Source organism: Pungitius pungitius, chromosome 7, assembly GCF_949316345.1.
Source record: "Pungitius pungitius chromosome 7, fPunPun2.1, whole genome shotgun sequence".
NCBI classification, from domain to species: domain Eukaryota; kingdom Metazoa; phylum Chordata; class Actinopteri; order Perciformes; family Gasterosteidae; genus Pungitius; species Pungitius pungitius.
Window position 1 is genome coordinate 1,100,926 of NC_084906.1, and position 20,136 is coordinate 1,121,061.

General features: G+C 44.5%; 1 protein-coding gene across 1 annotated transcript; it reads left to right on the forward strand.

Annotated features, from left to right (window-relative positions):
• The first annotated feature begins 6,144 nt into the window (after positions 1 to 6,144).
• Positions 6,145 to 18,257, forward strand: ivns1abpa (influenza virus NS1A binding protein a). Its single transcript, XM_037469066.2, has 15 exons — positions 6,145 to 6,379; positions 10,401 to 10,683; positions 10,886 to 11,019; positions 11,322 to 11,491; positions 11,594 to 11,669; positions 11,758 to 11,931; positions 13,010 to 13,135; positions 14,505 to 14,615; positions 15,160 to 15,301; positions 15,461 to 15,685; positions 15,901 to 16,022; positions 16,307 to 16,433; positions 16,553 to 16,684; positions 16,808 to 16,981; positions 17,118 to 18,257. The coding sequence occupies exons 3-15, from the start codon at positions 10,909 to 10,911 to the stop codon at positions 17,378 to 17,380; spliced, it is 1,953 nt and encodes a 650-aa protein (XP_037324963.2). The 5' UTR covers positions 6,145 to 6,379; positions 10,401 to 10,683; positions 10,886 to 10,908; the 3' UTR covers positions 17,381 to 18,257.
• The last annotated feature ends 1,879 nt before the right edge of the window (positions 18,258 to 20,136 follow it).

Here is a 20,136-nt window from a genome sequence, read left to right on the forward strand (position 1 = left end):
GGGCAGTAGAATGTTATGAGAACACAGATTCATCTATAAAACATCTCCCTAACCTCCCTGATCCAAGGACCTTCTCAGACTCTGTGTGTGCATCAGGCATACTGTGTATTCACACTCATTTAAGGGTTTGTATGTAAGGAAATGTAATGCCTCAGATCAGTCAAAAAATAGACAGGTTTCTGTGAGTTCCACTTCCCGTGGCCTTGAGGAAGCTGACGAGTGAATGTTTAACATTGCATAACAATGGACTAAACTGCTGCTCTATGTTCAAAAGGAAAGGATTTTTACGGTTGAACCGACACTTATCAGCCTGTCAGGTAAAATGGATCCAATGAAAAAATAATTTCATATTAATATTCATTTTATTTTGACTTGGCTTGTGTTAAGCCGGGTCAGGAAGGGTTCTGCAATGTGTACTATCTGTCTCTCGTTAGCACGTGAGCCTCACCACATATTGTCCTTCAGCCTTTCCCAAGAGTTGTTGATCTTTAGTTGTTGATCTCCAATTCTGCATCTGCTGTTGTGTAGGGCTGTATCTTTATCCGGCGAACAATTTCTCTGCTTGAAGGTTCATTCTTAGCTCAGCCGATGCAAAAAGTTGATATTATGATTTTTCTCTTCCGAAGTGTGAAGGCTACGTTTTATGGAAGGGGAATAATTCTATTCATTCCTTGCATCAACAAGGAAACGATGGCTGACTTGGTAACACATGGTAGTTCCAGCTGACTGTGTGTCCTAATTCTAACATGAAAACAGCTGGGTGAGACCTTCAGAAAGGCCAAAGAAAGTATTGTGACTATGTGACTATGTGACCAAAACACAAGATTAAGTAAAAAAATATCAACACTGTTCCCCAATGCTGGAATGTGATATTGAGATGAATGCAAGATACACGTGCAAACAAGACACAATGCGTGACTATTTTTAAAGAAGCGTCTCTATGTAAGGCAGTTGAATATTTGTTGGATCTGCAAAAAAGCTGAAAAATACATCTTCACTGGCACCTTACGTTGCTGTCTGTCTGCCGTCATCTTTCTGATTGCTTTGTAAAAATAAAACTTCAATGCAATCTTCAGCTCTTTTTATGTTCACTTGGTCCAGACACGATCCAGAAAGCACATAACCAGAAAACACCAGCTCAGATATATCCAGGAACTGTTTAGACGGTACAAGTATAACTAAAGTCTACTTTAGGTAGTTTGAAAAGTGCAGCTTTTAGACATCAAGTGATTCATTAGTGATATGATATAGAGCAGAACACCCAATTTCTTAAGTAAATATTATGCTCTGCAAATGTGGAATATGCCTGCTGACACTCGCTGCTATAACAAAACACAACACAGACTGTAATAAAACAGAACACCAGCATGCAAGCTGATCCGAACATTTTCCACAAGACCAGCGCATGTTCTCCTTTGCTTGTACTTGAATGCGCAGAGAGAGAGAGAGCAGTCACGTGACCAATAATGCTGGCTCTGTCTATGTTTGGGCGGCCGAATTCAAACAGGAATCATTGAGATAAGTGTTGACCTCAGATCACAAACAGAATGCTCTGGTGACTTCCCCATCACATGCTTTAGTAAATCCTAAACTTGAACAAACTGCAACAGAAACGACAAACCTGTCTATCAGGCATTCTATCCGTAAGGCATTCAGAGCAAGAGTAAGCATGAAACATGTTCAAATATTTTTACAAGCATTAACATTTTTAAACCCCCCCCCCTCCCTAACATGAACAACCCTGATATTGTCATGTTTCACTACAGGAGTTTGAATGGACTCCTGCCAGTGTGATGAGATAGTGAAATTGTGTTTTTACTAAACTACAACAAATCGCTTGTTGTTGCCGGCGGGTGGTTTTTCTGCATAAAGTCGTCGCCTTCCTGGAGCCGAGTACTGCTACTGCGACGCTAGCGGTCTCGCCAAAACTGGATAAATGTGACCAGGGTCGAAGCGATCCAAGGTTTCGTCGCTGGAGGCACAGTGGTTAAAAGTTAAACAGCTTTAACGGATAATTTGCTGATAGCCAACAGCCGACGTGTGTGTGTGTGTGTGTGTGTGTGTGTGTTCAGATGTGTACACAACTCGAGTCGGAGTCATGTGTCCCATTTTCCACTCATTGAAGTTTGAACCTTGTCGTTATCCCGGTCACATTTCATCTGCCCATCTGTTTTAGAGTCAACTGCTCTCAGCAAGACAAGAAATTAAAAATACCACTGCAGCAATACTGCTCGATGCCCCAGAATCTGACACTCGAGTCATGTGACCTTCTTGAACGGAATAATGATCAATGTGATCTGACAGCCTGTTAAATGTATCCCCCCCCCCCCCAATTATTAGTTGGGCCATACACGTGTCTCAGTTTATTGTTGGTTTACATTCATAGGTTTTTCGGGAAATTGAAACAGGAGTAGAGACTGACAGGTGTGTGGCGATCACAACACAAATATGTGTTGTGTCCCATATTCTCACTGGGGATATGCTCTGAAATAGCTCATTGTGGAAAGTCAAGTGTGTGTGTGTGATGAGCTGGCTGTGACTTTAAGTAGTAACCCCCCCCCCCCTCCCCCCCTGAAAGGGAGGGCTGCAGGTGATGGAGTTCAACTCTACATATCACAGGGAGGTTCACTGAGGAGCAGATAGGGACTGGAATTATCTGAGACAAAACACACTGCCGCATGCGAGTCCACAGATTTGCATGTTTTTTTTTGCCAGCAGCATGAGCTGTGCGCATGATCATGTGTTGTCTTAGCGTTTTAGGAAAAACAACTTGTACATAGATATAAACAGCAATAACATCAATGTGGATCATCTTTGAAGACATTAGTCATTGAAAGGGAAATGAGTTGTTGGAGTTGTGGACACCGTTGTGCCTTAAAGGGAGATTTCTTCTACCTGTTACATGGCTTCATCACTTGACTTCACACTGACTGATCATTTGAAACTGAATCTGACACTGACCTAAGAAGGTTATGCCTTAAGGCGCAGTCAGTATTTTATTAGGATCAAATCACATAGATTGTGGTTTCTGAGTTAATTCGTGACTCTAGCATGTTTACAATGTGGTTCAGGGAGAACCTTAAGTCAAGATAGTAGCCCCCTGTGCCACTTACCAAGCAAAATCCATCAAAACATCTGGCTTTGTGTGTACGTGAGACACAGACACATATATGCAGTGTTTTGTCACTGAGCTGACCTACTTCCTGCACAGTGTTAGAGAACACAGGAAGCTGGCGGGTCCGGGAGGTTTGTACTTGTGACTGTTCCTCTGGTCGGGAAAAGAGGAGAGCCGCTCACAGATCTGTGGGAAAACACCACAGAGGGTGTTTGTTGAGTTAAGAATAGATCTTGTAAATGTTACTTCTACTTTTGACTTACTTACATTCTTTGGTTGGGGCGTGTTTGTCTCAACTTTGTAACAGCAGTTATGGAAGATGGTGTTAGCGATGACTAAAATGACATGTGTAACTGACTGCTCATTTGTTTGGGCAGCGTGTGATGACTATGCGTTGACTTTCTCTGGGATTCAATTAATTTGAATAAAAGTCAATACTTGAATATACCAATTCCTGAACCTTCACACGGCATTCATACACATATTTGACAGATATATTGGGTGTCATTGTCCTTACAGAGACAGGACAAAGCAGGGGATCAGGTCACATTTGTGTTCACAAAGCATTACAGCCTGTATTATGCGAGTTCTCTTAAGGAGTGTGTTGCATCACACCTCGCAGACCTTAAAGTAGGCCACAAAACTAAAAAGACACGAATGTGTCGTCACCCATGAGCTGGCCCCACTGGAAAAAACAACTGCTTCTGTTCAGTCAATGTCACTGGTCCGCCATGAGAAGGTTAACTTAATGAGTTTCACAGTTTATCAGTACCTTATCAGAGGACTATGTAACTTAACACTCACCTGGCGCGGTTCCAGCTTTTAGTGACCCAAAGTGAGGGGTCGGGAGGAGGAGACATTGACAAAACTACGATGTTGTGCAAGCCGCTGACACACCAAAGCCACCCAACGCCATCTATGCCATCGTCAAATATCAAATGTGAATGCAAAACCAAGCCACACACGTTACGGTAATAACGATGACACCAACAATAATCCACGCTGATGAGAATGAAATGCATTATATCCGTTTTTTTAACACTGCATTGTCACTCAGAATTCTTCACAAGTCTTAAACCTCGGGCCTACATCAACTCTGCACACACGGTGGGGCAATCATGCGTTACAGCTGGGCACAGATACCTAAAATATTGAGTGTCCTTGTCAGAACAAATTTGTGCAGCTTCAACGAACAAGTCTCTGTAGAATAAAAAAAAGGATGAGCCGTGGGAAGGGGGGGCAGAGCTTACAACACCACTCAGCTAAATGAGGGATGGGTCCTTTGTGTTAGAATCAGACGAAGCCATCGCGCCTAGTTTTTGTTGTTGTTAGTCAATACTTGATCGTATTTCAGAGGTAAAACCCCTCGGCAAATGCTGAAATGTTTCAAGAAGATGAACGGCTTCCATGTGATTTATCTTGATTTTTCTGCCACACACGTCTCATAAAACAGAGCCATAGTGGATGTTTAAGAGTAGAAATGTAGACCGTGAGCCGTTTCACTATGATTTACAGTGATCCCAATACAGTTATTGATGCGATTGGGTTACTGGCAGAGGAGGAAGATGAAAGATGAAGCTGGAAGTTAGATGTACAGAATAATATTTCATATTGGGAAAGTAAGCTTTTTGCCCACTTTTGGGTCTCAATCCAATTCCTAAAAAACACCCACTTATAAAACAGTCAGTCTGTTGTCAGTTGGCTGCACTCCATCGGCTGTAATCACCACTTTCCTGTGTAAGCTTGCAGGCGCTGTGCTGGGGAGATGGACTGACTGCTTGCCAGAGGTCTTCATTCACCTTTGCAGAATGCTGAAGTAAGATTAAAGAGTTTTTGCAAGGACAAAACTTCCAATGATTTCTGAATAAAAGATAACTTGGGAAACAGTGCTGATTTGAAGGTTTGCACTACAACTTCAAGTCAATGTTATTCTAGTTTCAGTTTTTTAATTTTACGTTTACGTTGAAGTTGCATGGTGATGCGTCATGGTGATGCGTCATGGTGGCACGCACCGTCTTATTTGATACAAACATTCATGGTGATATGACCTTCAGGCAGATTGGTTTCTTGGCCCGTCTGCATGATAGTTTTACCTCTGCAATCCAGACACACATGTACACAGCTTTAAAAAAAAAGGGGTGAAGTAGGCTGCAGGTGTCAATCCACCTTTCCATGAGCAAGCAATAACTTAATTGACACAAAATGTCACCCCCACGTGCGTGGCACAACATGTTGTGGTTATCATTTTCAGCACAACAGCTTTTATGGGGAAATGACTTTGTGTTGATGAATCTAATCGTTGACTGGAGCCCTAGCTTTAGTTAACACTTTGTTTTTCCACACAATGATCAGCATGCTTTTAATGGAACGGCTAGATGTTCTATTGCTGCAGTCCGCTAGTTACATTTGCTGCCAAGCTTTCCCCAAACAACTTCACATGCAGACAATTAGAGGCGTGTGCCCACACATTCCCCACGCAGAAAGCTGGTGGAGACATTGGCACTGGAGCGATTCTTATCCTCTAATCAAATTACTGATGCACTGAGCTCCCTTTAGTCAGGCCAGGTCAATGGGTCCTTCTTCCTCGAGGTGACGTTAGGTGCAGTTCTAAGTTGAGCCTGGAAGTCCGGATAAGACCCGATGATTGCCCTGAATTAGCCCGAGGACACACTTTGGTCAAGTGCTTACTAAGGGCTGGCTGTTTTATAGCTCACTGCGGTCTGACCTTAAATGTTTATTCATCCATCAGCATTGGTTACAAATTATTGTAAAAAATAAATAAAATATGGTGCATTGCAAAAAATATATAAAACTAATAAACTGTAGCAGAAGTAGAATAACATTTACTTGCGACATCCTTCATCCAAATATATATAAGTATTTTGACAACCTTTTATTCGTAGAAAGAATTATATGTGAAACTAACCCAAGTGAGCTCTGTAGGATGCTCCGTCACCGCTACCGGGATTGCATCATTTCAGGGGGCGTGGACGTGTAGGACCGCCGACCTTTGTTACGTCACACGTGACTGGGCGGTCCTACGCTGTCCTCGAGAGCGCGCCTTGCCATCAGCGACCCGCCATCCCGTCACAGCGAGTCGAGGCTAAACTGAACGTGGACCTGCGTCTTCTACAGAGAGGGATCAGCAATCTACCACTAGCCCGAAGAGCCGTGCCTGTCGTCGCGTCTTTGCTTTGAACCGAACCAGCCAACTCTGAATTCGCATTAAATATGTCTAATATCGTTTGCTGTCAAACGCCTCAGGTAAGATGATTTTGCTCTTCAGTCAAAGAGGAAAGGCAGTCGATGGACGCCTTTGACAAAGTAATGCCAACGTGGCTTTTATAACGTAAATAACCCGTTCAAAATGCCGTTTGTTACAGTTGATGTGAATTCTAAACAAAACCCACGATAAATGTCGGTATTTATTTTTGCGCTGCCCTGAACTGGGTGGAAACTACTGGAAATTCCTCTTGCGGCGAGCGTCACTGGCGCGGACAACGTCTCCTACGCGCGAAGCTCTATCTCAATTTATTTGACTGATGTCGTCCACCGAGTTAATTGCGCTGCTGCTTTTACTGCGTTTCCGAGAACAAACGGCCGAATCAATCCGCCTCCGACCGGTCGAGCAGATGCAGCGTGCTCGTCTCGTGGCTTCGCATCCTAGCAGCGGGGTCGCGTGACGCTAGCTAACGCGGGAGGCTAACACGCGCTAGCCTGTCCAAGGCTCCCCATCGCCCGTCTCGGGGCTCGCTGGCCGCTTCGCCTTCAACCGGGCGACCGGTGTCGGCGTTTCCCCCCCCCCCCCCCCCCCCCCCCGGCTTGAAAGCTTGAAGCATGTCTTCTTTATTAATCTGTGTTAAAAAATCGAGGTAACCAGACTAGGTGTGGAGGGAGGGGGGGGGTCTTTTTTTGACCCAGTTACTGGTGGCGGGATGAACAGACGTGTTCACTACGCCGCCAGAGGAGACGGAGAGGGCGAGTTAAATGGCCTTCAGCGGCCAACGGACAAACACGAGGTCCTGGGTGGCAGCTAGTATGGTTTTCACATCTGGGGGTGTCTGGGTGGGTACATTCTGTCCGTTACGCACTCCCTTTAGGGCCGTATTGTGACAGATGGTGTGGGCTGGGGCCAGTCTCGGCATGATATTTATGCGCCACTCCATCAATTGTCCTGTTAAAGGAAATTGCCCAACGTTTTAGATTCCCTAAAGTGCTTTAGCCTTTATTGTCTCCCGGAAGTAGGATGTCTTATGTCAGAGTGGTATTTGACCCACTGTGCTTTTAATCTGGTTCTGGAAATGGCAACCACGTGATTTATTTTACAATAAATACTGATGAGTAGAGGTTTTATAACAAGGGTTAGAAAACGCACATACATGGTATTTTTAGTGGTATCGAATATAAGTTGCTCATGTATTTGAATGTGATGGTTTTTGATTCCTAAAACAACATTTTGACATCTTTCTAAATGTCGTTTTTTAGACTCATGTTGCGTTTAAATAATAGATTCTCAGTATCCTGCATCCTTGGCGTTTATTGTCAATAGATTCCCTTGTCAAGATGTGTTAAATTAAGGCTGTGAATTTCCAGTTACACTGGGTAAACTATGCAGCGATGCCTCTCTTCACCACTGGATGGGTGTCTAACAAGCATTGATCGCTGGGTGTCAGGCCTGCACTTATGTAATTGACTAATCGGATGGTAAAATGAAAGAGAACCATATACCAACTGATTTCTTTGGAGCCTTTTTGTTCTCTTTGCCGTTGTCACCTGGTTTTCCAGTTTAGGCCCCCAAATGCTCACATTTACCGCCAGCCAAATCTGCTTTTTTTGGGTCTATATTTACATTCCCATAAACGTGGATGCTGACCTGGTCTCGGCACTGTTATTTTTCTGATTTCTGTCTAGTTTGTGGACACAATCTGGTGTCAACAGATGTGACCGAAAAGATCAACAATTTATTACATAGACAATAAATTATTTACATAGCCGTTTTAATGTAACCAGTTCCTAAAATGGAATTTACTAGTTAAACAGAACAACGCGGGCCACGGCATAAAATTCTTCTCTTGGGCCACAGAAGATTTTTATTCAATCGAAATCTGTGATTAGTGTGGCATCTATGCATTAAATAATTAACCCAGAAGCTCGTTTGAGGTGGAGAAGGTAAGGGGCCACAGGTGGGCATGGGGGACCCAAACGTGTGGATGAGTTGAGCTCTTGAGCCTTCTGCCAAACATTGCATAACTACTCAAAATTGGGTCAGTGTTTCCTCCATCCACACTGGTGAGATATAGCTTTCTACGCTGTTACAGCTTTCACAATATTCTGCCTGTTGTCATCGTTTAACCAGTAGTAAGCACACAGGATGTAGTTCGCTCAAATAAAACTTGTCTGACAGGGACTGAGAAATATTGCGCTGTGTTTCAACAGTGTTTTCACCGGTCTACATCGATTTTAGAAGTAGCAGACAAATGCAATGAAGTGGCCATTAGAAATGTAGTCGGAACTACCACAGAGGATATTTATATATCTGTCTGTGTTTGAACGTGATTCATTCACAGTGCCGTCGAGTCTAAAAGGAAGACTGATTCCAAAGAAAGGAATTAGAAAAACACGGACTGGTTTGGCCGACAGGCTGGTGGTTCCCGTTGGTGCGGAACTGCAGTGCGCTTTTTTTATGGCAGACTTTTCAGGGGAATGGTAGAAGGGGGGGGGGGGGCTGATCTCGTTCAACCAGTTCCTTGTCACCTTGTGTTTAAACTATTTGCTGTAAGAGCATTGCTCAGTGCAGTAGGTTTTGCACTCTATATATTCATCATTTTCAGCCCAAAACACATTTCTACATGCTTTTTAGACGTGGCCTTGGGTCTGGAAGAATACTTTTTACCTTCTTTTTTTTAGCCATCGTTTACGTGTGTGTGTGTGTGTGTGTGTGTGTGTGTGTGTGTGTGTGTGTGTGTGTGTGTGTGTGTGTGTGTGTGTGTGTGTGTGTGTGTGTGTGTGTGTGTGTGTGTGTGTGTGTGTGTGTGTGTGTGTGTGTGTGTGTGTGTGTGTGTGTGTGTGTGTGTGTGTGTGTGTGTGTGTGTGTGTGTGTGTGTGTGTGTGTGTGTGTGTGTGTGTGTGCACCAATGTCAGTCTGCTTCATGCTAGCACCCATCTACCTATGTTTTTTTTTTTTTCTACAATGAGACTACTCGAAACTCTTTTTAGTTTTTTTTTTTTGCAGTGCGTGCTTATTTGAGAAGTAGAGCTAAGCGCTCTCTGTTACAGGGCTTTGCCATCATAGTACTATGTTGAAAGTACGATTTCACTGGAAAAAAAATGTCATTGCAGAATGACTCATGAGGCTGCTGAATGTGTCCACTGACAGCATCTAAAGTCACAAGGACATTCTATGCGCATCAGTAAATCACAGCTTTTTAAAATGAGTTTGAGTGTAAATGCAACACTCTAAAAGCTGGGCTACTCTGAAATGCCTTGTCACATGGAATCTGGATACTATTTCAGCCTTTGGGCAGCTGCTGTGAGCTATTCAGACCTCTCTCCCCATTTGGTATAGTGATAAAACTGTGACCGCAGTGCTATTTTGTCATTGAGCTTTGCACTGCAGATGGCATTCTGGGGAACTGGTTCAGCATTTAATTATGAGTTGTGTTGATTTCTTCTTGTGTTTCAGTTTGGGCTACCAGTGGCTTTACGGCAGAAGCGTTCAAACTCTTAAATATTAGCATTATATATCTTGATGGTGATGTATGGGACAAATGGGCTCTATTGGATGCGGAAGATGGGTCAGTGGGGCCTGTGGAGTCGGGGTTCAAGGTATAAAGAGATAAATGATGGCCAGCCATTGAAGGCTACAGATCACTGTCAATGAACTGACGTTAGAAACGTGACTCAGGTGGGTCCCTTCTGCGTTTCCTTTTATAAATCTGCTTGATTTAAAGGTTTAATGTGGGGAAGAGCCAGTCAAAGTGGCTTGAACCATTTGCCCCACCGCTACCCTGTTGGCCCGACAAATGCATGACCCCCATCACCCTAGTGAAGTTGTAAACCAAGGGGAAACACTGAGACAGAAAGGGGGGGGCTAGGGTCTGGAAAGAGTGGAGATGGAGCATGAGACGGATCGGGTGTGCGATTTGAAGTTCTTAATGGAACTGGAGACGAGTTCGTTGGCATCCGGTGTGCACGGTGGCCAAGATTTACCACGTGCAACTAACTAAGCAGAATCTCTTTCAACTTAAAACAAAAAATACTCATCTTTTTCTTCTCTTTCTTCTAGGTTATAATGTATGAAAAACACAGAATAAGTACAACTCTATAGCCAACGGGATCCCAAGGACTTGATTACAGTCGCTTCAAGCCTGATAGTTTGTCCGTGCGGCTGCCCCCCCCTCTCCCTTCTGCTCACGCCCGTCCAGTCCACTGGCATTTCTTCTAACCTCCCGTGCCTCTCCTCGGTGAAGACATCTTGAGCTCCACTGTGATCTCGGTCTGCCTGTTGCCTACATTCGCTTCTACGTGCAGCAGTGCGGCCTCCCTGGATTTGCATTATTCTGTATTCGGTAAGACAATGACTAATGCATAAAACTGACTGAGACACCATGCAACTTTTAAAAGGTGTCTAATCCTAATCTCCCCATTGGCCATCAATTAGTAAAGCCATCAATTACAATGTTGGACAGAGTGCACAAGGCAAGCATGTTGGATATTGTGTTGGCACATTGCAAATATATATATGTGTATATTTTTACCTTTTCTCTGCAGGCACACCATAAAAATTTCCCAAGATGATTCCAAACGGGTATTTGATCTTTGAGGATGAGAGTTTCCTGGATTCCACTGTGGCTAAAATGAACGCGCTTAGAAAGAGTGGTCAGTTCTGCGATGTTAGACTGCAGGTATGTTGAATCCAAACACCGTTTTTCTCCTTTTGCCAAACCTACACGAGAGGCTATGGTGCACAGTCAGAAATCACTAAAGCATGTAACAAACGTGGTTTGTCGCCTGAAACAAAGTGCACGTAGCCTAATTTATATGATCGATTATTCTACATTGACTCACATTTTGGGGGGAAAAATCCCGGGAGAGAGATTTCCTTGTCCCCCTTTCACCCCTTATGAGTTTGCAGGTATGTGTTTGGTAGTAGTTTTTTAACAAACTCCTACAATAATGGACTTGTTTTTCCTCCCTGTTTGTCCAGGTGTGTGGTCATGAGCTGATGGCTCACCGTGCCGTGCTGGCTTGCTGCAGCCCCTACCTGTTTGAGATCTTTAACAGTGACGTTGAGCCCCATGGAGTCTCACATGTCACCTTAGAGGACTTGAACCCAGAGGCTGTGGAGGTCTTGCTCAACTACGCCTATACTGCCCAGTTAGTAGCATTTTGGCTTATCACCTTTTACCTCTGTTATTACAGCAAAACAAAGAGAAATGGCAATGATTGACTATTCTTTGACTCCCGTGTGCAACGCAGGCTAAAGGCTGACAAAGAACTGGTCAAGGAAGTTTACTCTGCAGCCAAAAGGTTCAAGATGGAGCGAGTCAAACAGGTATGCTACTCCTCCAATGTCATGATTTTTGGTTGCACGTCACTATTACAAGTTTAAGATAACTCAATCGTCGTCTCCCCCCCCCCAGATTTGTGGCGACTACCTGCTGTCTAAAATGGATTCCCAGAGCGCCATCTCTTTTCGTAACTTTGCCAGCTCTATGGGAGATGCCCGAGTTTTGGCCAAGGTGGACGCCTTCATCCAGGACCATCTACTGGAAGTGTCTGAACAGGAGAACTTCCTCAAACTTCCCCGTCTCAAGGTACTTCAATGTTACATGTTCTAAAAGTATATTCTTTTACAACCAGTAAACAACATTTACCTTTTAAGTCTGTTTAAGGGCTCCTAGTAAATTGTAGATATGATCATGAAGCCACGCAGCCTCACAGGTGGATCGTAGTCTGTCCTGGTCCCCCATGATAAATCTATTAAATCCAAAACCGTGGCTGATTACAACTTCTGAAATGTGAGCATTTGCTTTTTGCTTCTTTCAGTCATTCTAAAGGCTAATACTCTAACAAAATAAGCTCTTTGAAGATATCCCTTTGGGTTTTAGGATTTTATTATTGACACTTAAACCTATTACATTTTAAAACTTTTACATCCACAAGTTTTTGTAATGAATTATGTTGTGTTTTGCAGCCAGAGTTGTTAGAGATCTTATAAGTGAGGCCTTACTTACTCCAAATAAGGTGCTGCCTCGGTCATTCATTCTAATTTGGGTAGTGCGTTTGAAGGAATCAACTTGACCACGACGTCACGCTGTAGTGAATCCTGTAACTGGAGATCCAGATCTGTATGACCCAGTCACGAGGGAACCAACGAGGATAATCGAGGTGCCTCCACTTAGCGTAACTGGGCACATGTAAAAGTGACACATCCAGCAGAGGATTGGAGCTAAGTTGGATGTGACGTAAATGCAGCCTCATTTTCCTTTTCTCATAATGTGAACCACGACCTTGACATTTATTGATCATTCTGAGAGAAAGTATGACTGGTAGTGATTTGGCCCATTATCTAATTGCTGCTGTCCTACTTGACTCACTTCTATGAAACTAGAAAAGCCAGCCAAGTCTTTGGGTACATTACATTACGTTATTTAAAATATTTTTTAATGTTATTTTTGTACTAGAGTTTACCGGCTGGATTAGTATTCTGTGGTTCTCCAGCAAGTTCACATGACATTAAGGTGAACCACACAAGCAAGAAGGGTTTGTACAGGGAATGTACGTCACATGTGCCTAAGCTCAATTTATGATTTTCAGTAAACAAGGCACCTTACTACTCCTACAGTGTGTGTGTGTGTGTGTCTATATCTCCTGTTTTGTCTGTGTTTCCAGTTAGAAGTAATGCTAGAAGACCACCTGTCCCTGCCCAGCAATGGAAAGCTCTACTCCAAGGTGCTCAACTGGGTGCAGCGTAGCCTTTTGGAGCACGGAGACCATCTGGAACGACTGATGGAGGAGGTCAGTACCAGGCCGTGTGGTCTAAGTAGACATTTCGTCTTTCCTACCCTGCCTCTTCCCCTCCCTCTGACTCCTGTTTTTGACCTTAAGAAGTCACTATGGGGGCTGAACTAGTAAGGGCATGCCACTGTCATGCTTGCTATGTCAGGATTGTTCTTTTTTTCCTCTGATTTGTTGAGGTTTTTGCAGTAAGAATCTCTGTACCCCCTGAACCATACTACAAGTTAGAGGTGAGCCCGAAAAGAGCCGCTGTCTGCTCTGGTTTTTTGTTTCCACTGTTCTCCTTTTGGGTATGTGGTTGGTTGGTTTACATTCAACCCCGTCTGAGTATTACAGGCTATTCTCCTCTGAAACACACAAAAAACACAGGTTCTCAAAGGTGTGACACTCGATTCTTGTCTCACTGCCACTTTACTATCTGAACAGGTTGGTGATTGTTGCTCCAGCACTAACAGACGCTCCTCCCCGTTGATTTATCTCTCCTGTAGGTTTATTAGCAGCAGCAGGAGACCAGACTGAAGAGCCAGGACAGAGCCACCAGGGTAATGAGTCAGAGAAAGGCGAGGGAGGAGAGGAGCACTACTGCCTCTCCGCAGCCTCTCTTTGCAGCCAAGCAACCCTGTGCTCCCATCTGTCCACGCCACAAATGTACATCCCCTTCTCTGTGTATACCAGGATCACAAACGGAAAACATTAGTTTAATGCACACGGGCCTACTTGCCCAGCGACATATTCAAGAAAACAACTCGAATTAGGCCTTTTGCATGTCCCCTATAGATGGGTGGACTTTAATAAATACCTTCACTGGATAGCGCCAACGGAACACATGGTTTGCTCATTATTTCTTAATTCTGTGCATTTCATCTATTAATGGGGGACGTTTCGGATTAGCTACAATAGATGCTTCAATGGCGATCGTTTTCTGGATTTGGCTGCTGTCCAATGACCAACTTGTTCGACTAAGAAGACCCTTTTGTGAGCAGCAGAGGAGAGGCTTCCCTCCTTTTTTCTTCATTCTTTACTGAAGATCTTTCCAGATGCAGCCTTTCATTCTTCACCAGCTCCCTCTTTTTTTAGATGCTACTTAAGGAAAGCCACTGTCGGATAACTTCTTGAGCTCCACCACTTAACCCACTCTGTGCAGTGGCAGCAGCGGGTGTCTTTTTAATGGAAGATTTCCATCCAAGCTACTGGAGAGCCACAGCGTCGTCTCATTCCCCTCTTCCTCTTCACAGCTCGCTCTCCCCCTTCCTCATCCTCCCTCCTTCCTTCCCTCCCTCCCTCCCTCCTCTCCCCATTATGCTGGGGTTCTCAGTGTGTTGCCATGGAGACAGCCACATGGGTGTGTTGTTTCCTGTTTGTCTTTCAGGTGCAAACGCTGTACTACTCACCTGACCATAAGCTGGTGGATGGAGGGCTGGTGATTGATGGGCACAGTGAGATGTTAGGTGGCGAGGATGACCACCTTCAGTTTGTGCAGGTACTCAACAGCTTGTGCCTAGCTTCAATGTAAGGAAGTCTACATATTGCTTGGCAGTGTGTAGCTTTTAATGCTCAGCTTGTGTCTGGCATATCTATTTGCATACAAATACTAAACAGCCTGTGCTTGGCGACTAGATGTGGCTCATTTGATACGACAGCTCAGCAACAATGTAAAAACTTTTGTCACATGAGCAAATAATGAGCTATGACACCTGCCTGGCTTTGCTGTTGGGCATATATTTTTTTTAGCTAATAGTCATGATAGGGGAGGACAGTAATGGCTCTCAGCTTTTCTGCCCTCCATTTTGATTTGTGCCTCAATTGTGTGGCGTTAGCTCTGATGGTAGCCGGTCTGAGTGTTGTTTGCAGTGCGGAGTTGTTGGCTTCAGAAGGCGTGCGATTTCGATGGCCACACAATACAAAAGTCTGCATTAGAGCCGGCGGGTCAAAGCGTAGTTTGGGGGTATGGTTACCTGGTGTTGTGGCCACTAGTGGGCCTGTGGTGCAAGCTTGGCTTCTGTAGCTGCACTGTGCTCTTGCAGAAGAAACCCGTACGGGAGAGCACCCAGAGACCGATGAGCTGCAGCTCCTCAGGAAGCCTGTCGCCCTCCAACCAAGCAGCAAATGCCCCGAAACATCCTGGCAGGAGAGAGTGGAAGTACATAGCCTCTGAGAAGACCACAAGTAAGTGAATGCATACATGTGATTTGTTACAGTCGGCACAAGTCCCACTGAAGCTGCTCCAATAAAGTCTGATGGCTTCAAACCGACACTCAACACGGAAGGATGTTGCACATCCGAGTGTCATCTGAAGACTCAAACTATCTCCGGTCTCACTTCTAGACAACACCTACCTGTGTCTGGCTGTGCTGGACGGTGTGTTGTGTGTGATCTTCTTACACGGTCGGAGCAGCCCCCAGACCTCTCCCTCTGCCACCCCCTGCCTGATGAAGAGCCTCAGCTTCGAGGCCCAGCCCGAGGAGCTGGAGGAGCAGCCGCTCTCTCCCATGCATTACGCTCGCTCAGGCCTGGGCACCGTGGCCCTGAACGGAAGACTCATCGCAGCAGGTTAGCACGTAGCGGGCCTTTTAACACATTTTCTAATGAAATTCAATGAGAAAGTGTGTCCAAAATTGAGTGGTACTGTATAAAATTGCTGCTTGGAATACATGGTTCTCTTTTAGTGTAAAGTGGGGGTTACTTCACAATCAAATAGTGTGGGGAGGAAAAAGCCCGACGACAGAGCTAGCAGCTGACCTCTGTGCACGTCGATGTCTCTGCAGGGGGCTACAACAGAGAGGAGTGTCTGAGGACTGTGGAGTGTTACGACCCCAAAGAGGACCGCTGGACCTTCATCGCTCCCATGCGGACTCCACGGGCTCGATTTCAGATGGCCGTGCTCATGGTACGGACTACTCTTCATTGTTATCTAAGATTTATTGACTCTACCAGGAAGTGACATTTAGAATATCATCCCACTCATCCAATGTTTATACAAGTTTCAATTGTCTTGTGCAAATACTTGCACGCTTCCCCACATCCTGTCCCAATGGCTGGCTTTCAAATTCTGTTGACTCAATGTTGTTGTACTTTCCAGGCAACACACACACACCCAGCAATTTAATGTGAATGTTTTATTGCGTTGTTTATATATTTTCACCTAATGACAAGTACCATCGCTCCTCCCAGGGTCAGCTGTGGGTGATCGGCGGGTCAAATGGACATTCTGACGAGCTGAGCTCCGGGGAGACGTACAATCCACATGCTGATGAATGGGCTCAGGTGCCAGAGCTGAGGACAAACCGCTGCAATGCAGGTACGTCTGACCTGCCAGGATCCATAAAGCGATGTTTGGATTAGAGGAGAACACCTGCAGCAGCCTCCCTGTTGCTGACATCGGGCTGCGTGGCTCATTCCTGTCCTCTCTGTTCGAAGGCGTCTGCTCATTGAACAACAAACTCTACGTTGTTGGCGGGTCGGACCCTTGTGGGCAGAAGGGCTTGAAGAACTGTGACGCTTTTGACCCTGTGATGAAAACCTGGTCCAACTGTGCCTCCCTTAACATCAGTACGTGTCAAAACCTTCCATCTGATACCAGTCACCTGAACCTTTTTTCCTGTTGCTTTTTTTCAGCATCCCTACAGATGTCTGTCATTGACATAACGGCACATTCACATATGGTTTTTTCAGGGAGGCACCAGGCAGCAGTGTGTGAATTGGATGGCCTCATGTACGTGATCGGAGGGGCGGAGTCCTGGAACTGTCTGAACACCGTGGAACGCTACAACCCCGAGAACAACACCTGGACCCTGATAGCCCCCATGAATGTGGCTCGCAGGGGGGCCGCCGTCGCCGTCCATGCAGGTATGCCCACAGCAGCGATTTGGGGGCGGGCATAATGCAATCAGCTGACAGCTTCATGTCAAATCGGGCACAAAGTGTTTGATTTTAGATTTGGCTTGTTTTTTACATGGTGTAATATTTCTCTCAATCTGTCAAGGCAAACTGCTTGTTGTTGGCGGCTTCGATGGCTCCCACGCGCTGCGCTGCGTGGAGGTGTACGACCCCTGCCGCAACGAGTGGAGGATGCTGGGTAGCATGACATCGTCCCGCAGCAATGCCGGCGTGGCCATGCTGGGAGAAACCATCTACGCTGTGGGCGGCTTCGACGGGAACGAGTTCCTCAACACCATGGAGGTGTACAGCCCCGAGGCGGACGAGTGGAACGACTGCACCAAGGCGGCGTCTCCACTGTCCGACTGAAGGGGCCGTGTGGGGGGGGGGGGCTTCACCTTTTTCCAAACTAACAGGCTTAGTGACGTAATCGTGTTTCGTGATGTTATCTCTCTGTGTGTGTGAGTGTGTGTGAGACTGTGCGTGTGACTGTGTGAATATGTGGGGGGGTCTTCAGTGAAGACTGGCTTATATTGGGGGGGGGAGGGTGGGGGGGGTTGTTGTCCAAAGCAACATGACGCCTTTGCAAATTGCATACAATTTTTTCCGTTGTGTATATATTTTGTTCTTCCTCCTTTTTTGTCATATACTAAAATGAAATACACATTTCGTGCTTTTCTTTTCTCTCCGAGCTGAACAGTAGGTCAGAGTTTTCAGATGAGCTGGCTAGTTATTGGTCACTTGGATTGTGGCTGTATGAAGTGGTGACTATTAACTTTAAAGTTAAAAGTTTTATTTAAGTATATTTCTGTCATGGAAATGTAATTCTGCTCACATATTTAAAGGTCAGTGGTTTGAAGCCTTACTCAAAGTGCAAGATGATAAACACCTCGTGGCATTTTGTCATTTTAAACAAGCTGGATTGCTTTTTGAATCTTAAATGATGGCCTTTTTTATATTTTTTTATACACTGCTGATTTACTGATGAAATCAAAGTAGTAGCAGACAGCTTAAAGGCAATGAATCTAACCAGTGCCAGATTTCGTATAGTTTTTGTGCACACACCACACATGCGCACAACCATGCTTCTGCTCACCAGACTTTTGTTAATGTGATTAACTAATTGATGTATGTAGAGATGCAGTTTACTGAAGATCCTTTTTGTGTGTCTAATCTGGAAGGAATGTTGGAACAAGAAATTATCACATTTGTAACATTTCCTAATTAATAAATCATTCAAATCAAAGTTTTGCCTGCAGCCTACTTTTCTAAATGTTGAGTGAGAAGAAACAAATGTGATTAAACCTGATATTTTACACTAGTATCTGGGTTTGTCTCAACAGGACTGACTGGTTTTTAACCACAGCCATTTCTCGTTGTGTTTGTACAACAGGCGCCAGCATTAAGCTGTAGATCAGCTGATTTGCTGCCAGCTCGTCTCCCCTGTGCCCCGTTGCGTAATTATTGTCTCGTGGTCACTGTTGTCCGAGCTTTCAGTGGCACCCTTTTCCTCTGGGACGGGCGCACTAAGCCAAGTTTTTTTTCAGCTCCTCTAAGTGTCTTTTAGGAGAGATTATAGTAAGCTGGCTGACGGCGCTCAACAGGAAGGGATGACGACAGGCGCTCTGCGCCTTAAGAGTGTTGAGAGGGGACCAGCTGCAAATGCAATGACACAATCATTTGGAAAGGCATTTATCCACACAAGAAAATAAATTGCATGAGACAACTTCACATTTTTTCATTTATTGTAAAACACTTTTACATAAAATATATTTTTTTATCAAAATCTGGTTTTAAATCTAGACACAATCGAATTTGTGTTATCATTTGTGATCATGTGTGACATCTCGACATGAAACCAAAGACCCGTATTTACGTATTATTCTTTTGAGCAGAAGCTTACGCTTGAGAAATCGTATATAATGGGATCAGTGAGCCGAGGGCTAAAGCTAAAACTTTGTCCATTGTCACACATTTCGAAAAAAATATCAAAATGTAAATAGATCCGATTCTATTTTTACACACATATGCAACAAACTGTTTCAAAAGTAAATATTGTAAATATTGTTGTAAAAAATAATGGAAGCCAGTGCTGATTTAACTAAACTTTGTTTGGAAAGGTGCTGTATAAATAATAGGGCCGGGACTCGATTAAAAATATGAATCTAATTAGAGGCTTTGTAATTAATTAATCGAAATGAATCGCATTTTAATTGCATAAATATTTGACCTGAGAACAGTGAGAAGTAATTTTTTTCACATGGATTTTTATTTTTGTTCAACCAATTCCAGCAAACAAGTGTGTTGTGTTGTGGATCCCAGCCTGAGAATCTATGAGAATTGATGTTGGATTCAAAAGCATCAACAGGTGTGTGGTGGAACAGTGCAGGGAGATAGCAGGAAGGCTGAAGTGTGGAGGATCCTCAGTTCAAACCTGCTCTCTCAGAAGGAGGGTTTGGTTGCAGTCAGGGCTTCAAACTGTAAACTTTGAAACAGTTTTGAGGTTTAGTAAACAATCCCAAGGTCTTATATGAGAAACGGACACAATGAGGCATGTGCTTGAATAGCACAAGGGAACAACTGAAGGGCTGCAGGCTCCAACCTGCTGTCTGAGGTTGTGGGTTCATGCCCCTTCATGCAGACATCACTTCTGCTTTGAAAGAGTTTTGAGGTTTGAGTAGCAGTCTCAAGGTTAAATACGAGAAACAAAAATTTTGTTTGTGCATGGTGAGGTAGTGCAGCACAAGAGCTCAAGAGCAGAGGAGCTACTGTCCTTACCCTGTAGGTTGTGGGTTCAAGGCCAGTCTTGGGTTTGAGCCTTTGGCTTTACTTCAGGTTTGAGTAGCAATCTCAAGGTTAAATACAACAAACAAAGAGTTCGTTAGTGTGTGGTGAAGTAGCACATCGGAAGAGCTGCTGACATAAGCCCCTGCACTGCACTTGAAGGTTGTGGGTTCAAGCCCAGATGTGGAAATAGGATTTAAAAGAATTTTAAAGTTTAACTCACATGCTCAAGGTTAAATAGGAGAATCAAAGTTGCCAAAATGTGACCAGGACTGGTAGTGTAGGGGTGCAAGCTAGAGCCCAGAAGCCTCTGTGCGCACCGCCAGTGGGTACAAATCCCG

Excerpts from the sequence above, each read along its gene's own strand:
- ivns1abpa (XM_037469066.2), top strand. The coding sequence starts at position 10,909 with ATGATTCCAAACGGGTATTTGATCTTTGAGGATGAGAGTTTCCTGGAT. Across the intron at positions 14,616-15,159 it reads ACCACCTTCAGTTTGTGCAG|AAGAAACCCGTACGGGAGAG; the intron begins GTACTCAACAGC and ends GTGCTCTTGCAG. Across the intron at positions 15,302-15,460 it reads AGCCTCTGAGAAGACCACAA|ACAACACCTACCTGTGTCTG; the intron begins GTAAGTGAATGC and ends TCTCACTTCTAG.